At 42.3% G+C, this 22,884-nt stretch overlaps 1 protein-coding gene across 6 annotated transcripts in view; it reads left to right on the top strand.

Annotated features, from left to right (window-relative positions):
• RNF216 (ring finger protein 216) overlaps nt 1-22,884 on the top strand; it is a 146,381-nt gene that overhangs the window by 19,486 nt on the left and 104,011 nt on the right. For 4 of the 6 annotated variants that reach the window (XM_045048237.1, XM_045048235.1, XM_045048236.1 and 1 more), the window contains exons 4-7: nt 7,031-7,885; nt 9,039-9,115; nt 17,032-17,134; nt 18,754-18,918. In XM_045048237.1, coding sequence (XP_044904172.1) covers nt 7,031-7,885; nt 9,039-9,115; nt 17,032-17,134; nt 18,754-18,918 — 1,200 coding nt within the window. The remainder of the gene's footprint in view (nt 1-7,030; nt 7,886-9,038; nt 9,116-17,031; nt 17,135-18,753; nt 18,919-22,884) is intronic. The other 2 variants (XM_045048239.1, XM_045048238.1) reach the window with 1 other exon arrangement.

The raw sequence follows: 22,884 nt of genomic DNA, 5'->3' as shown, positions 1-22,884 counted from the left end.
AAAAATACCAACTGACATAAATGGGAGTAATTATTTTTTTTACTTTTGATTTACAAAAATTTTTTTTACTATTCATTAAAAAAAATTTTTTTTTAATGTTTTATTTATTTTTAAGACAGAGACAGAGCATGAGTGCGGATGGGGCAGAGAGAGAGGGAGACACAGAATACCAAGCAGGCTCCAGGCTCTGAGCTGTCAGCACAGAGCCTGATGCAGGGCTCGAACTCACGAACTGTGGGATCATGCAGATGCTTAACTGACTGAGCCACCCAGGTTCCTCTAAATGGGAATACTTCCAATGTTTCTTCGCTAATTGTGATGGTGGTTTTTGCTTGAGATACCATTTTTAAAGTACATTAAGGAAGGAGCCATCTATTTTAAGGTTGTTTTTTTTTTTTAATGCTTATTTATTTTTGAGAGAGAGAGAAAAAATGTCAGTGGGGGAGGGGCAGAGAGAAAGGGTGACAGAGGATCCTAAGCAGGACCTGTGCTGACAGCAGAGAGCCCGATGTCGGGCTCGAACTCAAACCATGAGATCATGACCTGAGCTGAAGTCGGGCGCTCCTCCAACTGAGCCACCCAGGTGCCCCTCTTCTTTAAGTTTTTATTATGAGTGAATATAGAATTCTGTCAAATTCTGTTTCAGCATCTGTGCAGATTATCATAGGATTTTCTTTCATCTGTTAAGGTAAATTATTCTGCTGTCTCTGGATAGACTACTTCGGAATAGTATTGTAATGTAATGGTAGTATGCTCTTGAATTCCATTTGATGAGATTTTACTTAAGGTTTTCTTCATAGATCTCATAAGTGAGATTGGCCCATGGATGTATGTGTGTGCCTGTGCTATCCTTGACAGGTTTTTTATAAACGTGATTGATTCTGACTTCATGAAAAGAATTTAGAAGTTTTCTTTGTTCTTCTGTGCTTTGTTACACTATTTGAAATAACATTGGAGTTACCTGAATTTATCATACAGGCATTTGGGGCTGTTGCTTTTCTTAGAGGTCAGTTCTTTGAAACTATCTCAGCTTCCTCTGTGGTCACTGACATGTCTATATTCTCTGTTACTTTTAATACCAGTTTTTTGGTATAATAATGGATATTTTCCTACAAAATAATTTCTTCAAGGTTTTTTAGTGTATTTAGTAAAACAAAATAACCTGTTCTTTCTACATCCTCTGATCTATGGTTCTACATCCTCTGATCTCCATTTTCCTTTTCTGTTTTGTGTACTTGTGTTTTATCCCCTTTTTCCTGATTTAATGAACTAACCATTATCTTCCTTCCTCCCCTCTTCCCTTACTCTTTTACCAAAGAAATTGCTTTGAGATTTATTTCATAGTGCTACCATTTGTTTTCTTACTAATCAGTTTCTGTTTTTCTCTTCAATGCTTTTCTTCTGCTTTAGTATATTTAACATACTTCCTTAGCATTTATCTTATGGTCCTTTTACTAACTTCTTGAGTTATTCATTCTTCTTTTATCCTTTTATATTAATTATTATTCTGGTTACTTATTGCCATGTAATGTATCACCTCAAAACTTAATGGCTTAAGACAGCTGCAGTCGTTTGTTTCTGTGGATCAGGAATTTGAGAAGGGCTCAGCTGGTTGGTTCTGGCTCATGTGACTGTTGTCAGATGGTTCTGGAGCTGGGCAGCAGGGGACTGGAGCAGCTGGAGGCTGGCAGACATTGCTCTCTTCAGGACTTCTACATAGGATCTTTCTCTCTCCTTTTTTAAAACAACTTTTTTGGGTGCCTGGGTGGCTCAGTCAGTCAAGCATCCAACTCTAGATTTCCGCTTGGGTCATGATCTCACAGTTCGTGAGTTCGAGCCCCGCTTCGAGCTCCTCGCTAGCAGTGTGAAGCCTGTTTGGGATTCTCTCCCCCTCCCTCTCTCTGCCCCTCCTCAGCTTGCTCTCTCTCTCAAATAAATAAACTTAGTAATAAGAAACAACAACAACAAGTTTTTTGATGGGGTGCCTGGGTGGCTCAGGCAGTTAAGCATCCAACTTCAGCTCAGGTCACGATCTCACAGTTTGCGAGTTCAAGCCCCACGTCGGGCTTTGTGCTGACAGTTCAGGGTCTAGGGCCTGGAGCCTGCTTCGGATTCTGTGTCTCTCTTTCCCCTCTGCCCCTCCCTTGCTTCACGCTCTGTCTCTGTCTCTGTCTCTCTCAAATATTAAAAAAAAAATTTTTTTTAAACAACTTTTTTGAGATCTAACTCACATACCATACAGTTCTTCCGTTTAAAGCGTGCAGTTCAGGGGCGCCTGGGTAGCTCAGTCAGTTAAGCCTCCGATTTCGGCTCAGGTCATGATCTCAAGATTGTGAGTTTGAGGGGCGCCTGGGTGGCTCAGTCAGTTAAGCGGCCGACTTCGGCTCAGGTCATGATCTCACGGTCCGTGAGTTTGAGCCCCGCGTCGGGCTCTGTGCTGATAGCTCAGAGCCTGGAGCCTGTTTCAGATTTTGTGTCTCCCTCTCTCTGACCCTCCCCCGTTCATGCTCTGTCTCTCTCTCTCTCTCTCAAAGATAAATAAACGTTAAAAAAAAAAATTAAAAAAAAAAAAAAGATTGTGAGTTTGAGCCCTGTGTCAGGCTCTATGCTGCCAGTTTAGAGCCTGGAGCCTGCTTCGGATTCTGTGTCTCCCTCTCTCTCTGCCCCTCCCCCATTCACACTCTGTGTCTCTCTCTCAAAAAAATGAATAAACATTATAAAAAAAAAAGGGTACAGTTCAGTAGTTGTTAGTTTATTTACAGAGTTTTGTACCGATCAACACAGTCGATTTTAAGACATTTTCATTCTCCCGAAAGGAAACCCTGTGCCCATTAGCAGTGAATCCTAATTCCCTCCCCACCGCCACGCTAGGCAATCACTGATTTATTTCCTGTCTCTATATACGTGCTTCTTATGGACATTTCATATGAATGGAATCGTACAATATGTGATCCTTTGTGACCAGCTTTCATTTAGCATAATGTCTTCAAGATTCATCTGCCATAAATCAGTACTTTATTCCTTTTTATTGCTGAATAATATTTCATTGTGCGGATGTACCACATGTTTATCCATTCATCAATTGATGGACATTTGGGATGCTTCCACCTGTTGCTCTTATGAATAATGCTGCCATGAACATTCACGTAGCAGTTTTTGTGTGGACATACCTTTTTGTTTCTCTTGATTGTCTTAGTCCATTCTGGCTGCTATAATAAAATACCACTGACTGGGTAGTTTATAAACACCAAAAATTTAATGCTCACAGTTATGGAGGCTGGAAGTCCAGGATCAGGGTTCCCGCATGGTTGTGTTCTGGTGAAGGTCTTCTTTCTGGTTCATAGGTAGCACTTCTCACTGTGGCTTCATGTGGTGGAAGACGCAGGGGATCTCTCTGGAGCCTTTCCCATAAAGGCACCGATCCCATTTGTTCAGGTTCGTTAGGGTGGAGAAGGGAGACCCAGACATTCAGACCATAGAAATCATACACCTAGGAATGGAATTGCTGGATCATATGGTAACTGTGCTTTGCTCTCCTAGACTGTCTTCCAGAGCAGCTGCACTGTTGTACATTCCTCTGGCGGCGTATGACAGTTCCCAGTTTCTCCATGTTCTCTCAGACAATTGTTAGTATAGTATAGATCTTTTTCATTATACGTGGTATCTCATACTTTTGATTTGCATTTCCCTGGGGCTAATGATATTTAGCCTCTTTTGATGTGCTTATTGGCCATTTGTTTATCTACTTTGGAGAAATGCTTATGCAGATCCTGTGCCCATTTTTTTAATGTTTATTTATTTTTGAGAGAGGAAGAGCACAAGCAGGGGAGGGACAGAGAGAGAGAAGGAGACACAGAATCCGAAGGAGGCACCAGGCTTCGAGCTGTCAGCACAGTCCCCAGTGTCAGGCTTGAACCCACCAACTGTGAGTTCGTGACCTGAGCCGAAGTCCAACGCTTAACTGACTGAGCCACCCAGGTGCCGCCACCCCCCACCCCGTGCCCATTTTTAAAAAGGGTTATCTTTATATTATTGAATTTTTATATATTCTGGGTACTGTACCCTTATCAAATACCTGATTTTCTCTCATTCTGTGAATTGTCTTTTTATTATTTGATAGTGTCCTTTGAAGCTTTTTTTTTTTCTTTGAAGCTTTTATAACAGTTTTAAACTTTGATGAAATTCAGCTTATTCTTTTGTCAATTGTTTTTGGTGTCACGTCTAACATATGATCTATTTTAAGGGCAGGTAGAAGCCTCAGCGCTAATATAGATTAGTGCTTTAAAGTCTTCCTAGATAATGTAAAGACTTTAGAACACTTGAATTCTACTTACTCATCTCCCAACTTACATATTTTTTAAGTATACTTTAATTGTGTATACATTTTTAAAACCCTACACAATGCGTTCTTGATTTTATACAATCGGCATTCACTTCCATCTTCTCCAAATATTTACCTTTCTTGTTGCTCTTCATTCCTTTCTGCATCTCTGGCCTTACAAACAGATTATTCTTCTATCTCAAGAACAGTGTTTAGGATTTCCTTTACAGTAAATCTGATATTTTCATTGAATATAAAATTCTTTGTGGCAGTTACTTGCCTTTAACACTAGAAAGCTGAAAGTCAGAAAACAATGGAATAACATTCCATTGTTTTCTGGCTTTCATTTTTATGTTGAAAAGTCAGTCTTTATCTTTGGAAGGCAATATGTGCTGCTGCTTTTAAGAATTTATCTTGTATTTGATTTCTGAAGTCTTGCGGTGCTATTGTTAGGTTTCTGTTGTTTGGGGTTTTTTAATTCATCCTGCTGAGGTCTTTAAAACAAATCAAGCACTGTCCTTGGATATTTGTATTTTGTTTCCAAATACTGCTTATGTCTCTTTTCTTTCAGAACTCACTTACATAGATGGTAAAACCTTTTTTTCTGCTATATTCTTTATTTCTACTGTTTTCTTACCTAATTTTCAATCATTTTGTATCTGTGCCTTATTTAGGCTGTTTTCTTCTGACTTCTCATTCAATTTACTGTTTTCTCTTTGACTACTTTATTTTATTTTTTAAATGTTTATTTTCGAGAGAGAGAGGGAGAGCGTGCGGGAGCAGAGAGAGGGAGACAAGAGGATCCAAAGTGGGCTCTGTGCTGACAGCAGCGAGCCTGATGCAGGGGCTTGAACTCACTAACCGTGAGATCATGACCCAGGCCGAAGTCAGACACTTGGAACCAACTGAGCCACCCAGGTGCCCATGTAGTACTAATTTTCTAATTATGTTCTTCATCTGCCATTTCTTTTTTTTTTAAGTTGGGTATCTTTATATAGTTTCTAGTTGATTTTTGTTACTCAATTTTGAATGAAGCTGAAGTTTTCCAGAACCAGCTCTTTGTAGGCAATTGTGTTGGGAAGGGGCTCAGGCACTGTTCTTGGCTAGCAAGAGCTCTCCCTCTTAAAACAGAGGGTGTGTGTGTGTGTGTAGGCAGGGTGGTGTTTGTGCACATGCACGTAGGTTTATTTACCCTTCACTTTTTACCACCTGGCAGAGATTGCTGATTCCAGAGACGCCCATTTCAAAGTTCTGTCCATCCTGTCTCTTTGATATCCTACCTTTCAACAGAGGTGTTTGTCCTTGTACAGTCCAACCTCCTCAGAAACTCCTCGCTGCCGAATGGGGTAGAGGTGCCCTTTGTTCCAAACAAGGTATTGGTTTTGCCCTTCCAGGGCACACCACCTTTTTTGGAAAAATCTCTGCCTTTCTGATGCTTTCTCTGCTTTGCCTGAAATCTGTGGTTGTGCTTCCCTCACTGCATTTTTCTGCTCCTCATATATGTTATGATTGGGGATTACAGATGTCTGCTGGTTTCATCAGACATTTTCAGTTGTGTCTCATTCTCCTCCCTGGGACAGGGTGATTTCAGAGAAGAGAAGGGTCAAAGGCATCTGTATTCTGCTCCCTTAAAAATAGACATCCTTTTCAATTTTTTACATTTACAAGTAACACGTGAAATTCAAACAATCCAGGTAAACTAAAGTCTCTTTTCAGCAGCCCCTTCCTCTCCAGAGATTTCCCTGAGGAATTGCTGTTATCAGTTTGACATGTTTTCTTCCAGATCATTTTCTTTGAGTGTGTGTGTGTGTGTGTGTGTGTGTGTGTGACACATATATGCTTTTAGAAGTGGTTATGTTTATGTCTTGTGTTTTGATTTTTTAAAATAATCATTCTGTGTTTGTGTTGTTTTACAACTTTTTTCACTTAATGACATTTCTTAGTGAGCTTTTCATTTCAGTACATACAGAGCTACCTCTTTTGGGGGAGGGGAGTTGGGAGAATATTTTGTAGAATAGATAATAGTTGACTTAATTTCTTGGGCATAAACTTTAGAATGTCTGCTTTTGTTGTTTTTTTTTTCTTTTTGTTATAAGCAATGTGGCAGTGAATATCTTTTTATATGTCCCCTGTAGATACATAAGGGTTCATGGGATAGATAGGAAAAGGTTACACTTAAAGCTGCTAAGGCTATATACATTTTTTAATTTAATAAATAATTCCAAATTGCTGTCCTAAATTCACCATAATAGCACGAGAGTTTTCCCACATCCTTATCAGTACTTGATATTATCTAACTAAAAAGTTTGCCAGTCTTATGGGGGGGGGGATCTTTTTTAATTTATATTTTGGTAGTAACTAATGAAGTTTAGATTCTTTTCATGTTTATTGAACACTCCTACTGTGTTGTCATTCCTTCATTACTTCCTCTACTTCATAGCTACTTTTTAGTGGTTTCAGGTGAGATTATAATTCAAACTATAACTCAGGTTCCAATCTATGAATGGCTACTTTGATTCTTAGAATTACTATAATGTGATCAAATTTCGGTGTTAAGATCACTATTGGGAAAAATAGGTTTTGTGGGTTAGGGTGTTTGGGGTTTTGTTTCTTTCCTGTCCTGTCTCAGAAGCTCAACATAAGTACACAAGGAGACAAAGACATAGGAAAGAAATTGAATTATTATTATTAAAATTTAATTTTTTTTAGACAAATAAACCTCAGACATCACGACCCAATCTCATCAAACCAGCTGCCCAGTGGCAAGATCTCAAAAGATTGGGAGAAGAAAGGCCTAAAAAGTCTAGAGCAGCCTTTGAATCAGATAAGAACGGCTATTTTTCAGTGTGTAACAGCTCATTGTTTGATTCTGGGGCACAGGATGATTCTGAAGATGACTACGGTGAATTTCTGGATCTTGGGCCTCCTGGAGTTTCTGAATTCATTAAGCCAAGTGGCCAAACAGAAAGAGAACCCAAACCTGGACCAAGTCATAACCAAGTAGCAAATGACATTGTCAACCCCAGATCAGAGCAGAAAATCGTTATCTTGGAAGAACGTGGCCTTCTTTTACCAGAAGGCGATCCTTTGGACTCTCAGAACCAGTCATCTGATTCAGAAACAGAGCTTTTATCAAACTTTGGAGAATCACCTGGTATCCTGGATGATCAGGTCATCGAAGAAGGCTGCTGGTTAGACCATCGTTACTTCCAGTCCCTAAACCAGCAGCCCCGGGAGATAACAAACCAGGTGGTTCCTCAGGAGCGGCAGCGCGAAGCAGAACCAGGCCCATTGTTGTATCAGCGTGAGCCCCCAGGGCTGGCTTTTCCAAGGCCGGCTTTTCCGAGACCAGAACCCCAGCAGGATGGGATTCCGGGCCCCTCCTCTCCGCAGCCTGGCCATCCTCTAGGAGAGCTTGAAGACCAGCAGTTAGCAATAGATGATGAGGAGCCCGGGCCAGCCTTTCCACTACAAGGATCTCAGGAGCCCAATTTGGAAAACCTTTGGGGGCATGAAGCTACTGAGGTAGATCAAGAACTCGTTGCACTTTTAGTGAAAGAAACAGTAAGTTTTATTTTATTAAGTAAATAATTATAGACCCTAAATGAGCTGCATTTTCTTTTACTTCAAAATCATTGTGTTGGGGCGGGGGGCTTCATTTTCTTAAGGGATATACAGCTAGATATATAGAACAGAAGAAGAGAAACTCTGATGATACAGAAATTAAATTAGGATCCCTTAATCTATCCTTAACCCCCCCAACAAGCCCTATGGGATTTTAGCAGCAGATCATGGGTACCGTGGTGCTGTCATAAGAGCAATCCCCCTGGTTTTAAAAAGGCTTTCAGTTAACTCTAATTCAGACCCATAAAACAGGCTAGAGGTGCACTGTCTAATGTGGTAGCCTCGTGTGGCTGTTTAAGTTTAAACGTCTTAACAAATAGGGGCTCCTGGGTGGCCCAGTCGGTTAAGCATCCGACTTCGGCTCAGGTCATGATCTTGCGGTCCGTGAGTTCGAGCCCCGCGTCGGGCTCTGGGCTGACAGCTCAGAGCCTGGAGCCTGTTTCCGATTCTGTGTCTCCCTCCCTCTCTGACCCTCTCCCGTTCATGCTCTGTCTCTCTCTGTCTCAAAAATAAATAAACGTTAAAGAAAAAAATTAAATGTCTTAACAAATAGAACCTGAAATTCCATTTCCAGTGGTACTAGTCACATTCGGTGTGCATGATAGCCACGTGGGGCTGAATAGCTCCCATGGTGGCAAGCACAGAATAGAACGTTTCCATTATTGAATGGAGTTCTGTTGGATATCCTTGATGTAGAACGTAATGCAGGGCTGTGTGTTCTGGCTCAGCTGCTGTTTGCCTTTGAACAAGCCCTTAACCCTCCTTCCCCCAGGTGTTTTCATCCGGCACACTAGCTCACGTGCACCTTAAGGGGTAGTGCTTTACTCCCCTTTGGATTGCCTTCGCCGGGGCTGAGATGTTCAGTGTTTTTTGAAAGAGTGAAGAATGGCTATGCAAAGTGGCAGAGGACCAGATAATTGCTAGGGGCCTCTCTAGAGTCCACAGTCTCTGTAGACAGAGAAGTCGGGGCACAGACCTGCTTTACAGCCCTTTTGTCATCTTCAGTCATTTTACTTTTTGCCCTCTGGCTGTTATTGCAATTTGAAACCGTTGTAGTGGATAAAATACGAATAATGTCTTTATTCCTTTTTAGGAAGCAAGATTTCCAGATGTTGCAAATGGGTATGTTGAGGAGATAATTCATTTGAAGAATTATTATGATTTGAATGTGTAAGTACACTACCATGCCTTTTTTTTCTTATTGTGGTAAAATACACGTAATGTGAAAACCTACCATTTTTATCATTTTTTAGGTATATAGACCATTGGCATTAAGTTTCTTCACATTTTTGCGCAACCATCAACACCATCTCCAGACATTTTCATTTTCCCAAGCTGACACTCTGTCCCCTTTAACATTAACTTCTTTTTCCCACCACTCCTCCGCCCCCCAGGCCCTGGGACCTACACTTCTACTTTCTGTCTCTCTGAATTTGACTACCCTAGGGACTTGATACTAGGAGCATAACACAGTATTTGTCTTTTTGTGACTGGCTTATTTCACTTAGCATTTTGTCGTTTTTAATAATCCTATATGAAGAGTTCTCATTTTTGTCCCATACAGACTGTTTTCTGGGTTTTACTGAATCCTGCATGGCTGTGGAATGAAGGTGTTTCATTAATTCTGAGCATTGATAACTCATTTTGGTCGAGGTTGTATTTTGGTCAGGTTGTTAAAAGACATTTTCTTCCCTGTGGTTGTACCAGTGTTCTGCAACCACTTTCTCTATTTGGGAAAATGCAAAGAAGTGTTTCTTTAGTCCCTTTATCATAAAAATGTGAACTGTGATTTTGTAAAAATATAAATGTTCTGGTTGGAGGGGGAAGAATAAAATTTTTTTTAAATAAATAAAAATAGCAGTGTCCCAAAGAATACAAAATGAAAAGTAAGTCTCTTTCCTTTCACATTCTTTCCCCTCCTTACAGCGTGCGGAGGTAAAACAGTTACAAGTTAATGAAGAACGGTAGAATATTGAAACTAATAAAATTTTCAGCTAATTAACACAGAAGGGGGAGTGTACCAAAACCTCCGCCCTCAGAGATTATAGCTTCTACCGTGGTACTCACTCAGGCAAGGGTGCAGCTGGGAGCTGTTCCCTGCCATGGCCGAGAGGAAAGAGCCCCGTTTCCCAGGTCAGCAGCCTAGAGGAGATGCTTATTCCTAATTTGTACAAAGACACTATTGGTGCCAGTGGCCACCCTATTGCCCTCTGTCCAGCGGCAGCGCTGTGACCAGTTTTTAAACCAGGATTGAGTCAAGGTTTTCATCATGTATTTATCTCTTTAGCTGTTTAATCTAGAACAGTCCCCCACTTACTTTTAAAAAAAAATTTTTTTTTTAACGTTTATTTATTTTTGAGACAGACAGAGCATGAACAGGGGAGGGTCAGAGAGGGGGAGACACAGAATCTGAAACAGGCTCCAGGCTCCGAGCTGTTAGCACAGAGCCCGACGCGGGGCTCGAACTCATGGACCGCGAGATCATGACCTGAGCCGAAGTTGGCCACTTAACCGACTGAGCCACCCAGGCGTCCCGCCACTTACTTTTTTTTAATGACATTGACTTTTCCCCCTAGTATTTTTTTTTTTTAATTTTTTTTTTTTAACGTTTATTTATTTTTGGGACAGAGAGAGCCAGAGCATGAACGGGGGAAGGGCAGAGAGAGAGGGAGACACAGAATCGGAAACAGGCTCCAGGCTCTGAGCCATCAGCCCAGAGCCCGACGTGGAGCTCGAACTCACAGACCGCGAGATCGTGACCTGGCTGAAGTCGGACGCTTAACCGACTGCGCCACCCAGGCGCCCCAGCCCCCCTAGTATTTTTTAACATAGGTTAAAAGACTGTACAGCGAGCATCGATAACATCTGCCACATGGATTGTTATCTGCTTAAGGAACATCTTGCCCCTTTACTTCCTCTTGCTCTTTTTTAGAGTTACTATGGAGTTAAAGGTTTTACAGAAGTGGTGTTTTACAATCAGTTACAACCTTTTTGTGTTTGATACAGAATTATCCTAAGTTTGACCAGTAGGAGCCTCTTAAGATGCATCTGTGTCTTTTTGGCGTGGTCCTTATTAGTCTGAGCTGGCGTCCTTACTTTCTAAAATACCGAGTTGCCTTTGCTTACCTTGAACTTTTCTGTCCTAAACCTGGAATCTTGTCGTTTCTCCAAGAAACCTAGGTTCCATAGAGTAAGGGTTGATCCTATAAACTCATATCTGAGGACTAGACCTGCTCCTCATTGCCACTACCATGTCATCACTTGTAGGCTATTTCAGGGGACAGACAAGGCATTTTATTTATTTTTTTTTTTTTAATTTTTTTTTCAACGTTTATTTTATTTTTGGGACAGAGAGAGACAGAGCATGAACGGGGGAGGGGCAGACAGAGAGGGAGACACAGAATCGGAAACAGGCTCCAGGCTCTGAGCCATCAGCCCAGAGCCCGACGCGGGGCTCGAACTCCCGTACCGCGAGATCATGACCTGGCTGAAGTCGGACGCCCAACCGACTGTGCCACCCAGGCGCCCCTGGACAAGGCATTTTAAATCATGGACTTATATTCATAATTTCCCATCCAGATTTAACATTTTAAGGTTTTTTTTTCTTGGTCTTTCTAAATTTTACATTTATGTGTTCTTCCACTAAAACGTCAATTTCTAATAACATTAATATATTTTCTTTGTCCTACAGTATACATAAAATAAGGTAAAATTGTAGTACCAATGTTACTATTAATGAAAACTATTGATTGAGTGAAGTAAGAAATGTTTGATAGTTACTTTGTGCTTCATGCATTGAGGCAGTACAGTTAGAATGCAGACTGTTGTAGGCCATAGATGGATGATGTTCCTTGGTTCTGGAAATTTGGTAGCCGTTGTCTGTTCAGATCCTGTTCTCTTTCTCCCCTCTGCTTTAACGCTCTCCCCCGCGCTCTGTGGCTCTTAACACCATCTCTTTGTCTCTGTGATTGATACACTCTGGATGATCTCTTCAGGGATGTCTTCCAGCTCACTAAGTGTCTTTTTAATGGCGTGTAATCTGCCTTTACACTCATACACTATGTTTCTGGTTCCGGTTCCTATATTTTTTTCATTCTGGCATCCTTAGAATTCTCCTTAACATTTTTCTAGTGTTATTTTTTACCTGTATTTTTAATTCATTTAGTTCTTCAAACACAGCGAATAAACGTAGCTTGTGTTCCGAGTGTGATCATTCTGATGTCAAGTTCTTATGAATCTCATTCTGTTGTTTCTGCCGGCTCTCTTGGTGTCCTGTTTCCTTGTGTTTCTTGTAAATTTTGATTGTGAGCTCATTTTTTGAGGTCTTGATAGAAACTCTTCCTTCAGGGGAGGATTTGCTGTGTCTTTCCTCATGTGCCCAGGGGTGGTGTTCGTCTAGTACCACTTTATATTTCAGGTTGTTGTCTGCAGGGCTGTCTGCAGGATCATCCAGAGAGTCAGCATTTAGTCCTGGGTTAGGACTGGGTGGTCTTCACCAGTTCTCACAGGGAGTTTGGTTTTCCTCTCCATCCATTCATCGTCAGTGTTCAGGCTTGCTTTTCCTTGTGCTTTGTGAGCTTTGTCTCTTAACCTTGTGCGCCCTGGGAACTAAGGCCTCGAGTCTTTTAGGATCGATGAGTGCACTCTGGGCGGTCTTGCCTCTGTGTTTAGCTCACTTCTCTGGGGTTTTACTTCCGCTTAGGTTTGGACTCCTAGGAACTCCTAACTATAATTTGATGTACTTTGCAAGTTCTTTTTTAATATTCAGCATTTTTCAAACCTTTTTTATTGTGGACTGCAATACTGATACGGAAAAATGGACAAAGTAAAGATAGCTGCTTAATTTATCACAAATCAAGCATGCATGTAACTACCACCCAGAAGTCCTCAAAAATGTGAATGTTGCCACCATCTGTGAACACTGAAGATTTTGTGAAGATTTCACATTGTCTCTGTTCTTTTGTGACTGCCTTCTTTCACTCAGCATTCTGTTTCTGGGGTTCTTCTGTGCCCTGTGTAAGTATAATTCATTCATTTTCATTGCCATGTGGTATCTATTTGTATCAAAATACTGTAATTTTTCCTTCTACTTTTTTTTAAATGTTTATATTTGAGAGAGAGAGAGAGAGAGTGAGTGTACGCGAGCAGGCTCCAGACTCTGCACTGTCAGCACAGAGCCCGATGCGGGGCTCGAACTCCCAAGCCATGAGCTCATGACCTGAGCTGAAGTCGGACGTTCAGCTGACTAAGCCACCCAGGCACGCCTTCCCTCTTCTTTTGATAGACGGTTGAGTTGTTTCCACTTTTTGATTTTCACAAATAATGCACCTTTGAACCTGCTTCTACATGCCTCCCATGCTCCATTCCTCACCAGATTTAGCCTTCTTCACCATCCTCTAGGCTACTGGTATTTTCAAGCAGGAATTTTTGTTTCTGAAATTTTTGGGACGCCTGGGTGGCTCAGTCAGTTGAGCATCCGACTTCAGCTCAGGTCATGATCTCACAGTCTGTTGGTTCGAGCCCCGTGTCAGGCTCCAGGCTGACAGCTCAGAGCCTGGAGCCTGCTTAGGATTCTGTATCTCCTTCTCTCTCTGCCCCTCCCCCACTCATGCTGTCTGAAAAAATAAGTAAAACTTTTTAAAAAATTACAAAAAAAGATGGGAACATAAACATGTAACAATGAGAGCCTCTTGAGTTCTGCCTTGTGGAATTCCGTATCTTGCAGCATTTCAGTATGTGATCTTTTGAAGATGTTGAAATACAAAATGAGAGGTGCCTGGGTGGGCACAGTTAGTTAAGTGACTTCAGCTCAGGTCATGATCTCTTGGCTTGTGATTTCGAGCCCCACGTTGGGCTCTGTGCTGACAGCTCAGAGCCTGGAGCCTGCTTCAGATTCTGTGTGTCTCTCTCTCTGCCCCTCCCCTGCTCGCAATCTGTCTCTTTCTCTCTCAAAAATAAATAAACGTTTAAAAATAATAATAAAAAATACAAGGTGAGGGGCGCCTGGGTGGCGCAGTCGGTTAAGCATCCGACTTCGGCCAGGTCACGATCTCGCAGTCCGTGAGTTCAAGCCCCGCGTTGGGCTCTGGGCTGATGGCTCAGAGCCTGGAGCCTGTTTCCGATTCTGTGTCTCCCTCTCTGTCTGCCCCTCCCCCGTTCATGCTCTGTCTCTCTCTGTCCCAAAAATAAATAAATGTTGAAAAAAAAAATAAAAAAAAAAAATACAAGGTGAATGGGTCAGAGAAGAACCCCCTAAATTATGGTAGGGAGGTTTTTTGTTTTGTTTTCCAGAAAGTATACTTCCCATTCTACCTCTGTGTCCTATACTGTAATTCTGTATTTCACACTTTAGAAAATACGTAAAAATAGAAAACGTTTTTAAGGGTGAGACTTTAAAAAACAGGAGTTGTTGTAGTTTCTTCCAGTACCCTAGCAGATCATCTTTCATGCATCCCACTTGGAGACCATTGGCTTCACTCGTGGATAACTAGTCTATCAAAGAAGCTTCTTCACTGTGTGACCTTTTTATCTTTCCCCAAATTCCTGATACCTGGCAGTTTGTTGGGTTGTAGTAGCCACACTTACCAAAACATTACGAACAGGCATGTTTGAAATGGAGGAGCTGTTCCACTTCTGGGTTCTAGTATGTCCAGATGTGCACGTGAACAGAGTTTAGACCTTGAGGCCTTTCCCCGTAGATACTGAGTGATTCTTGGTGATGGCTAATCCTCAGGTCAGCCTGCCAAGATCTGTATAACCCGTAGTGCTCATCACTTCATACCAGAAAAGAGAATCGCCGTTAGTGACTGTGTTTTCAAAGGAAAATGTGCTCAGAGTTCTTGACCTGGGGTGCCTCTCCTTGCTACAGCTGTGGTGCAGGAAGAGGATTTTCCCTCTCTGGGCCTCTGGCACTATGTTCCAGTAGACTGGGCATGGTGATCACCAAGAGAGCTTGGATATGGTAAGCACATGGGGTTCCTGAAGTGATGGTGAAGAAGAAGATGTGGAGGGATGCCGACCAGTGCTGACCAGGTCCTTGAGTAGGCTAAGGAGGGGGCTTTGCAATCGGGCCGATACTGAGGCTCCTCGGGGTTGCAGAAGAAGCATGCCTCGCCATTGCTCGGTTCCCCAACACTGGCCCGTGGGTGAGAAGAGATGCTGGAGGGGAGTGCTTTTCCTCTGTCCTCTTCCTGTCTTATTTACCTACTCGCTACCTATCTTAACAAGTAAAGGCTCCAGTATTGGAGACAACACGGGGCAGGAGAGACCTGGAAAGAAGAGAGTTGAGAATCATGGAGCGGAGTCATCCTAAGAACCTGCAGGAGCAAGGGAGGGGAAAAGGATGGAGGAGCCATCCCGCAGGGAAGCCCCGTGGCCCTTACGTGGCCCGTAAGCTTCCCTGCTACTGCAGCGGCTTGTGCTGCGTGCCGCCCAGGCTGTTGCTGTCACTGTGGAATCGTCCCAGGAGCTCAGTTTGTTGCCATATTGGGTTGTTTCGGGGTGAAGAACCTTGCTGGTTAACATTTGTTAAATCTGGGCAATGATACATCAGCGTGTGTTATTTATATTCCTTACCTTTAAAGCATTTCATGAGTGATGAAAGGACAAGGCTGTGGGTTTGGTATGAAGAGAGTCCATCCTTTTTTTTTTTTTTTAACATAATTTATTGTCAAATTGGTTTCCATACAACACCCAGTGCTCATCCCAACAGGTGCCCTCCTCAGTGCCCATCACCCGCTCTCCCCTCCCCCCCACCCCCCCATCCACCCTCAGTTTGTTCTCTGTATTTAAGAGTCTCTTACGGTTTGCCTTCCTCCCTCTGTAATTTTTGCCCCTTCCCCTCCCCCCTGGTCTTCTGTTAAGTTTCTCAACTTCCACATATATCTGTCTTTCTCTGACTGACTTATTTCACTTAGCATAATACTCTCCAGTTCCATCCACGTTGCTGCAAATGGCAGGATTTTATTCGTTGTCAGTGCCAAGTAGCACTCCATTGTATCTATAAACCATATCTTATTTATCCATTCACCAGATGATGGACATTTAGGCTCTTTCCATAATTTAGCTATTGTTGAAAGTGCTGCTGTAAACATTGTGGTACATGTGCCCCTGTGCATCAGTACTCCTGGATCCCTTGGATAAATTCCTAGCAGTGCTGTGTCTGACCCATTTTTAATTTTTTGAGGAAGCTCCATTGTGTTTTCCAGAGCAGCTGCACCAGTTTGCATTCCCACCAACAGTGCAAGAGGGTTCCCATTTCTCCACATCCTCGCCAGCATCTATAGTCACCTGATTTGTTCATTTTAGCCAAAAGACAGTCCATTCTTAAGCAGACATGGCCTGTTCCTTCAGCCTTGCAGTTAGCTGTGTAAACTGAATGTCACTCAAATTGCTCATGGGGATTTATATTGCCATAGGGTTAAAAAAATATATTAATAGAAGGTTAATTTTTCCATTTATTTACTTAGCAAGTTGGTTTTTGTCCTTTGTTTTATTTTAGTGAGAGAGAGAGAATGCAAGCAGTGAGGGGCAGAGAGAGAGAGAGAGAGAGAGAGAGAGAGAGAGAGAGAGAATCCCAAGCAGGCTCCACGCTGAGTACAGAACCTGACAAAGGTCTCGATCCCACAACCCTGAGAATATGACCTGAGCCGAAATCAAGAGTCGGACGCTCAACCGACTGAACCACCCAGGCTCCCAGCAAACTGGTTTTAATTGTGAATGTGAATACGTTTTCCCATCCTTTATTTGTTAGAGTTTTCTGACAAACGGTAGATCCTCTTCATCTAGATTCTCCAGCTCCATCCAGTTCAACCAGTAAGAATTTCGGTGGCTTCATTACATTGACTAATAGAAAACTTCAGAGAAGTGTGCGTTTTTAGTATGCTTATTGCTTTTTAAAGTTAGAAGCAAAAAGTAGAAAGTAAGTGTATCTTTTTTGTTTCATTTTTCTGATCCACAAACATTTTAATTTCTTAAGCCAATCATAGTGTATGACAAGGCACATTATTTTTCGAACGTTGTATTTGAATCAATGGGCAGTGTAGGATTTGGAAGCGCTATGAAAATAATGTTATTTATTTTTGCAGACTTTGTAATTTTCTTCTGGAAAATCCAGATTATCCAAAGAGGGAAGACAGAGTCATTATCAACCCCAGTAGCAGCCTGCTTGCCAGCCAAGATGAGACCAAGGCAAGTGTCGTGCTCTTTGTTTTGCAGTCTCTACCTGGAAGTGCTCTGCTGTTTTCATTTTTGTGGGAAGAAAGTGCTTGGTCAGAACACATCCTTAAAGACCAGCCTGCAAAACAGGATTTCAGAATATACTTCTCCTTCAGTGGGATTTCTATCCTGAGCCACTTTGGCTTCTGTATTTAACTTCTTTTACTGTAACTCCATCTTTTTCCCACAAAAGTTAAACCCTCCATATCTTTAGTCTTACAAAGCAAGTTTTTAAAATGAAACCAGAATTGGCCAAGATTTTTCATTTCTTTTTTTTCTTTCAATAGTTTATTATGAAAATTTTCAAACATATGGTAAGTAAAGCCAAATGAATTTTACATGGATCACCTCTATACCCAAGTACCAGCAGTACTAGTAAAAGTTAACATTTTATCATATCCACTTTATAATATCCACCCCATAGAATGATATATCCAGTTGTCTGTCAGTACATCTCTCTTATATTTCATTTCATTATGATGCACTTCAAAGTAAATCACAAAAACATCAACACTGCTCCATACACACTTTTTTAAATGATCCAAGCACTTTTTTATTTTTTTTAATGTTTTTTTATTTTTGAGAGAAAGAGTATGAGTGGGGGAGGGGCAGAGAGAGAGAGAAAGACACAGAATCTGAAGAGGCTCCGGGCTCTGAGCTGTCAGCACAGATCCCGACACGGGGCTCGAACTCACAAGCCGTGAGATCGTGACCTGAGCCCAAGTCGGACGCTTAACCAGCTGAGCCACCCAGGCGCCCCACTTCTCCATACATACTTAAGCATGCGTTTCATTGCCTAGAGTTCATTGTCTGGTTATAGTTTTTCTTTTGATGTGAGATTTATATACAGTGCATGTACCTATATAACTAAATCCTGTATCATGGTATAAACAGTCTGATTTGCTAAAATCTTAATCATCATTTTTATTTGTAATCCTAACTGGTATTTAATGTGTCAGGTGGAAAGGAAAGTCTAGAACAGAACTGCTTCATGGCTGCTCAGTCCTACTCTCCACACCTTGTTTTGACTCTTCTACATATTGTGTAACAGAAGTACTAGTTTTTTCTGAATATTTTGTGGAAAGAAGATGACTGACAGATTGGTTTCAAATCCATAGCTATACTTTTTTTACTAGTTCTGGCTGGTAAAACTAGTCACCGGACTCTAGGCAGCTTATTTAGCATCTCTGAACCATCAATTTCTTCATCTCTGTGCAGGGCTGGTAACCCCCATAGAGTGATTATCAGTACAAGTGAGAGTATTCTATTTTGTAATAAACAGTTCTTTTTTTTTTTTAATTCTTTTTAACGTTTATTTTTGAGACAGAGAGGAACAGAGCGTGAGTGGGGGAGGGGCAGAGAAAGAGGGAGACACAGAATCCGAAACAGGTTCCAGGCTCTGAGCTGTCAGCACAGAACCCGACATGGGGCTCGAACCCACGAACTGCGAGATCATGACCTGAGCTGAAGTTGGATGCTTAACCGACCGAGCCACCCGGGCGCCCCTTGTAATAAGCAGTTCTTAAAGTGATTTGTGCCACATGGGAAATGCACTTCTGTTCTCCTAACATTATGCCTCTCTCTCGTTTCAGTTGCCTAAACTAGACTTTTTTGACTATTCTAAATTGGCTCCTCTTGACCAGCGCTGCTTCATCCAAGCTGCTGACCTCCTGATGGCCGACTTCAAAATGCTCAGCAGTCAGGACATCAAGTGGGCCCTGCACGAGCTCAAAGGACACTATGCAATCACCCGAAAGGTGCTCATTGGTCTTCTTGGTGGGGTCACACCTCCTGACTACTTCTTCCCTTGATAAGAGAATGAAGAGTTTAGCTTGTGGAAATTGGATGGTTTATGATGGCAGAGAGCTAAGGAGTTTGTCAGGGTGAAGATAAATAGACAAAGGTATTTGCTGATCAGGAGGAACTGAATGAAAAGAAAGAGATTAGCAGCAGGGAAGTTGTAGGGGCTCGTGGCTGCTTCATTCAGTGGATCATGTAACTCCATCTTGGGGTCATGAGTTTGAGCCCCACGTTGGGTGTGGAGCCTACTTTTAAAAAAATGTGTCAAAAAAGAAGCAGGGAAGTTCTGGTTTACCCGTGAGGATATAGAGGGTAACGAATGTCACGTGGAGAGCGAGATGGCTAGGTGTGAAACGTGTGTTCCAGCGCCCCTCCCTGATTTCCTCTCCAGCTGGGCACAGGTCACATGGGTGAATGTGGCCTCACCCTGAGTCTAGCCCCTTCCCCCTTTAGATGGCCAGGAAGATCCATGCAGCTGTCCACAAACTCCTCTAATTGTAGGTTACGCTTAGGTAAAATTACTCTGAGGAGACCGCACAGTTAGTGCTTTCTATTTCTGAATCTCATTCCTCACGCTAAATAGAGGATGCTGTACTGTCAGGGAAAAATGAATGAGCTTCCCCCCAAAACCAGCGACCACAAGAAAGAAAGGGTCTTTCATCTTTAAGCTCTTCTAGCATCTTCACTGCTCCATTGGTGCCTGACACCTTTGCTGAGCTCCCAGGGAGCCCAGATGAGAAGTGAAAAGGACAGCTCCTGTGGCCTGGGGGTGGGTTGGTCCTGGGAGCAGTGTCCCTGCCACCGTCCTGGGACCAGTAAAAGGAACTTGGCTAGCAGATGCTTGTCCCTGGTCATCCCACAGCCCACTCATCACTTGGGTGGGAGGTGATAGGGCTTTGTGGCTCCCCTGTTATTTATACTTTCCTTATCCCTTTCTTGGTTTTTTTGGCCCTTCATATTTTTTGTGGTGTCTGCTTGTTTGGGTGGGTAGTTTGAAATTTTACCGGGTTTTGAAATGGGGTGGGTTGGACTGTTCGAATGGAAGTGGGGTGTTCACGGGGAAGTTCTATTTGGCAGAAGCTAAAACCTGATGCCCTTTGTTCAGAACCTCTCCCTGCTGTATGCAAATGGTGCGTAAGAGTTTTGCCCTAGACAGCGATGCCCACGTGGGTAGGGTGTGGGAAGCACACCCAGGGATGTTTCTCATTATGGCCACAGTAGGCCTTCCCTGTGCCACCCTGCACGCATGATGATCGCTTAGTTTACTAACATACGCATGTTCACTGGAGCCCATCACAGTTCCCTGGATTTTTTTCCCCTTTTATTATGAACATCAAACACGTATAATATTAGCGATTGTATTTTAACGAGCCCATGCTTACCCATCACTCCACTTCAGTAACTGTCAGTGCCGCCCAGTCTTGTTTCATCCCACCCTGCCCACTCCCTCTCTCCCAGACTGTTATGAAGCAAATTCCAAGGAAAGTTTCACTTTCTTTAAATCCAGAACTATTTCAGTGTTTACCTTTAAAAGATAAAGACTCTTTTTTGAAAAACACAATCAAAATATCATTATCACACCTTAAAAATTAACATTATTAGGTATCCAGTCATTGTTCAAATTTCTCTGGATGTGTCAAAAACCTTCAGTTGTTTTGAGTTCCATGTAAAATCTGTTTATTGCAGCTGGTTGATAGGTTACTTAAATCTCTTTCAATCTATAACTTCTCTCTCCTTCCTCCCCCTTTACTTTTACTTGCTGCTCATTTGTTGAAAAAAATAGGTTATTTATCCTGTAGGTTTTGACCATGTAGATTTTGCTGACTGTATGCTGTGGCATCATTAACCGGTTCTAACATATCCGACCGATTCTAGTTGGATCTAGAATCTTGATCAAACTTAGGTTTGATTCCCCCACCCCTTGAGTTTTAATTCCAGTTCTACCAGGTAGGTCTCTGATTTTGAGCAAATGTCTTGAACGTGTGGAACTTCAGTTTTCTTGGTGAACAGTGGATGCCTTACGTGGCTAATGGGAGAATCAGGTTGGGTACAGTGTGCAGCGAGCCCGTCACAGTGGTTCGCATGTTATCAGGTTTCAGTAAGAAGTTCCCACCCTCCACACTTCCTTCTGTGTGCTGTGGGACACTTGTCAAGCCTCTGTATTTAGAAATTACTTGGTAACTGCCTCACAGTGTGATTTTAAGAGTCCGTTCTCAGAGTACTATTACAAGAGCACAAGAGCCTTCTGTGATTTGGCCTCCTTAAGTTCACAGCACTGAGCTCCCCCTGGAGGGGCCTAGGACCCGAGGGCCTACTCTGCTTTGTTCCCAGCCTGTGCTGTGGAGGCCAAGGGCTCAGGAAGACTCATCCCCAGTGCGTGTGTGGTCAGATATATTTTAGCTCAACTCTTTTTATGGACGTATCCTGTGGGTAGGTTTCTTGCACACCACAGTGCAGCTGCAGTAATGTTTCTTCCGGCTGTTACCCTCTGTAGGGACAAAGGTGCTTTCAAAAATAAGTAACTTCTAGACTAGAGGGAACAGGTCATCCTTAAAACTCACGGCAGGAACTGCTTAGTAAAATGAATGCTAATTCTTATCAAAGGAATTTTCAGCCATAGTTTTAAAAATCAATTTGTGCCAAAATGCTTATTTGTAATTTTTTTTGGGGGGGGGGGTGGGTAATTCTTTAAACCGCGGTCTGAAGCCCCCTTCTTCACCTTCTTCCTCTGTTCTCCAGAGACAACTCGACTCTCTCTCTGTCTTCTTTCTAGTACTTATCTCCACATTTATTAACACATACTTATGCTTGAGTTATTAGTTTCAATAATTATTTTAGTTTTCTCTTATAGTAGATGGGGATCTACGTCTTACCCATACACACTCACCTTTTTGATACGTGATTTTGTTAAATCTGTTTTTAAAGTTTTTGTTATGATTTATGTAAATGTTCACTGCTAGGGAAGATAATATACTACAATAATGTTTCCTTTATTGAGTTTTCTATTTTTCTTGGGGTTAAAATTGGTTGCCTCTGTTTTTTTCATTTGCTTTTTTTGTTGTTGCTTTATTTTTTGATCCTGTGGCTGTCTTTTCATGGCCAACAACTCTAAAACACGCTTCTATTGTCAAACCTATCCATTAGTCCTCAGTTCATTTTTTTCCCTCTCCTCCTCTGCACCTCTTAACATAGCTGTCAGCTTAGGCGTTCCCTTTGCCTTTGGACAGAGGTTGATCCTCTGTGTTCTAGACCTGACAACTTTCTCTTGGTGTACACACTCACACGTGGCCGATAGTACCACTGGGTTTCTCCTCCAAGTTTTTCCTCTGTGATTCTGCCACAGATGTAACTCTTTCATTCAGACAGCGTGTTGAGTGCTTGCTACGGACCATTCACTAGGAGTGTCACAGTGAACAGTTGCAAGATCCTTTCCCCTGTGGAGCTTAAAATACTAGTGGGTGGTGTCGTCTTTTAATCAGCCCTTCAGTCCTCTGCCATGTGCTCATTCTGGGTGTCGCCACTCCCCAGCCTTCCTAGATGTCTCCCCTGTGTACTTTAATGATCACCTCTGTCTCCATGCAGGCGACACGTCCCCATTTCTAGACCTGACCTCCGCCAGCCTCCATAGAGGAGTCTCTGGCCACTTCTCAACTTTTATTTCATCAGATGCCCATTGTAGTATTTTTAGGTCCTCTCTTAAAGGAATTTTGGCTATTGTCAAGATATCCTAAGAATCTTGTATCCTTACCAGATTGTATCCTTGATTCTCAGGACCAATACCTTGAGTGGGGATTTGATTTGTGAATGTGAGCAGGCTGGAGGGAGAAATGCCAGCTAAGTGTAAAAGGAAAAGTGATCTTCAATATCTCGTATTCCTGTGTTCCTCCTGGTAGGTTTTTTGAGTACTTCCTGTGTGATAGTTA

The sequence above is a fragment of the Felis catus genome, chromosome E3 (assembly GCF_018350175.1).
Source record: "Felis catus isolate Fca126 chromosome E3, F.catus_Fca126_mat1.0, whole genome shotgun sequence".
NCBI lineage: Eukaryota > Metazoa > Chordata > Mammalia > Carnivora > Felidae > Felis > Felis catus.
This window is presented reverse-complemented; position numbering and strand designations above follow the sequence as displayed.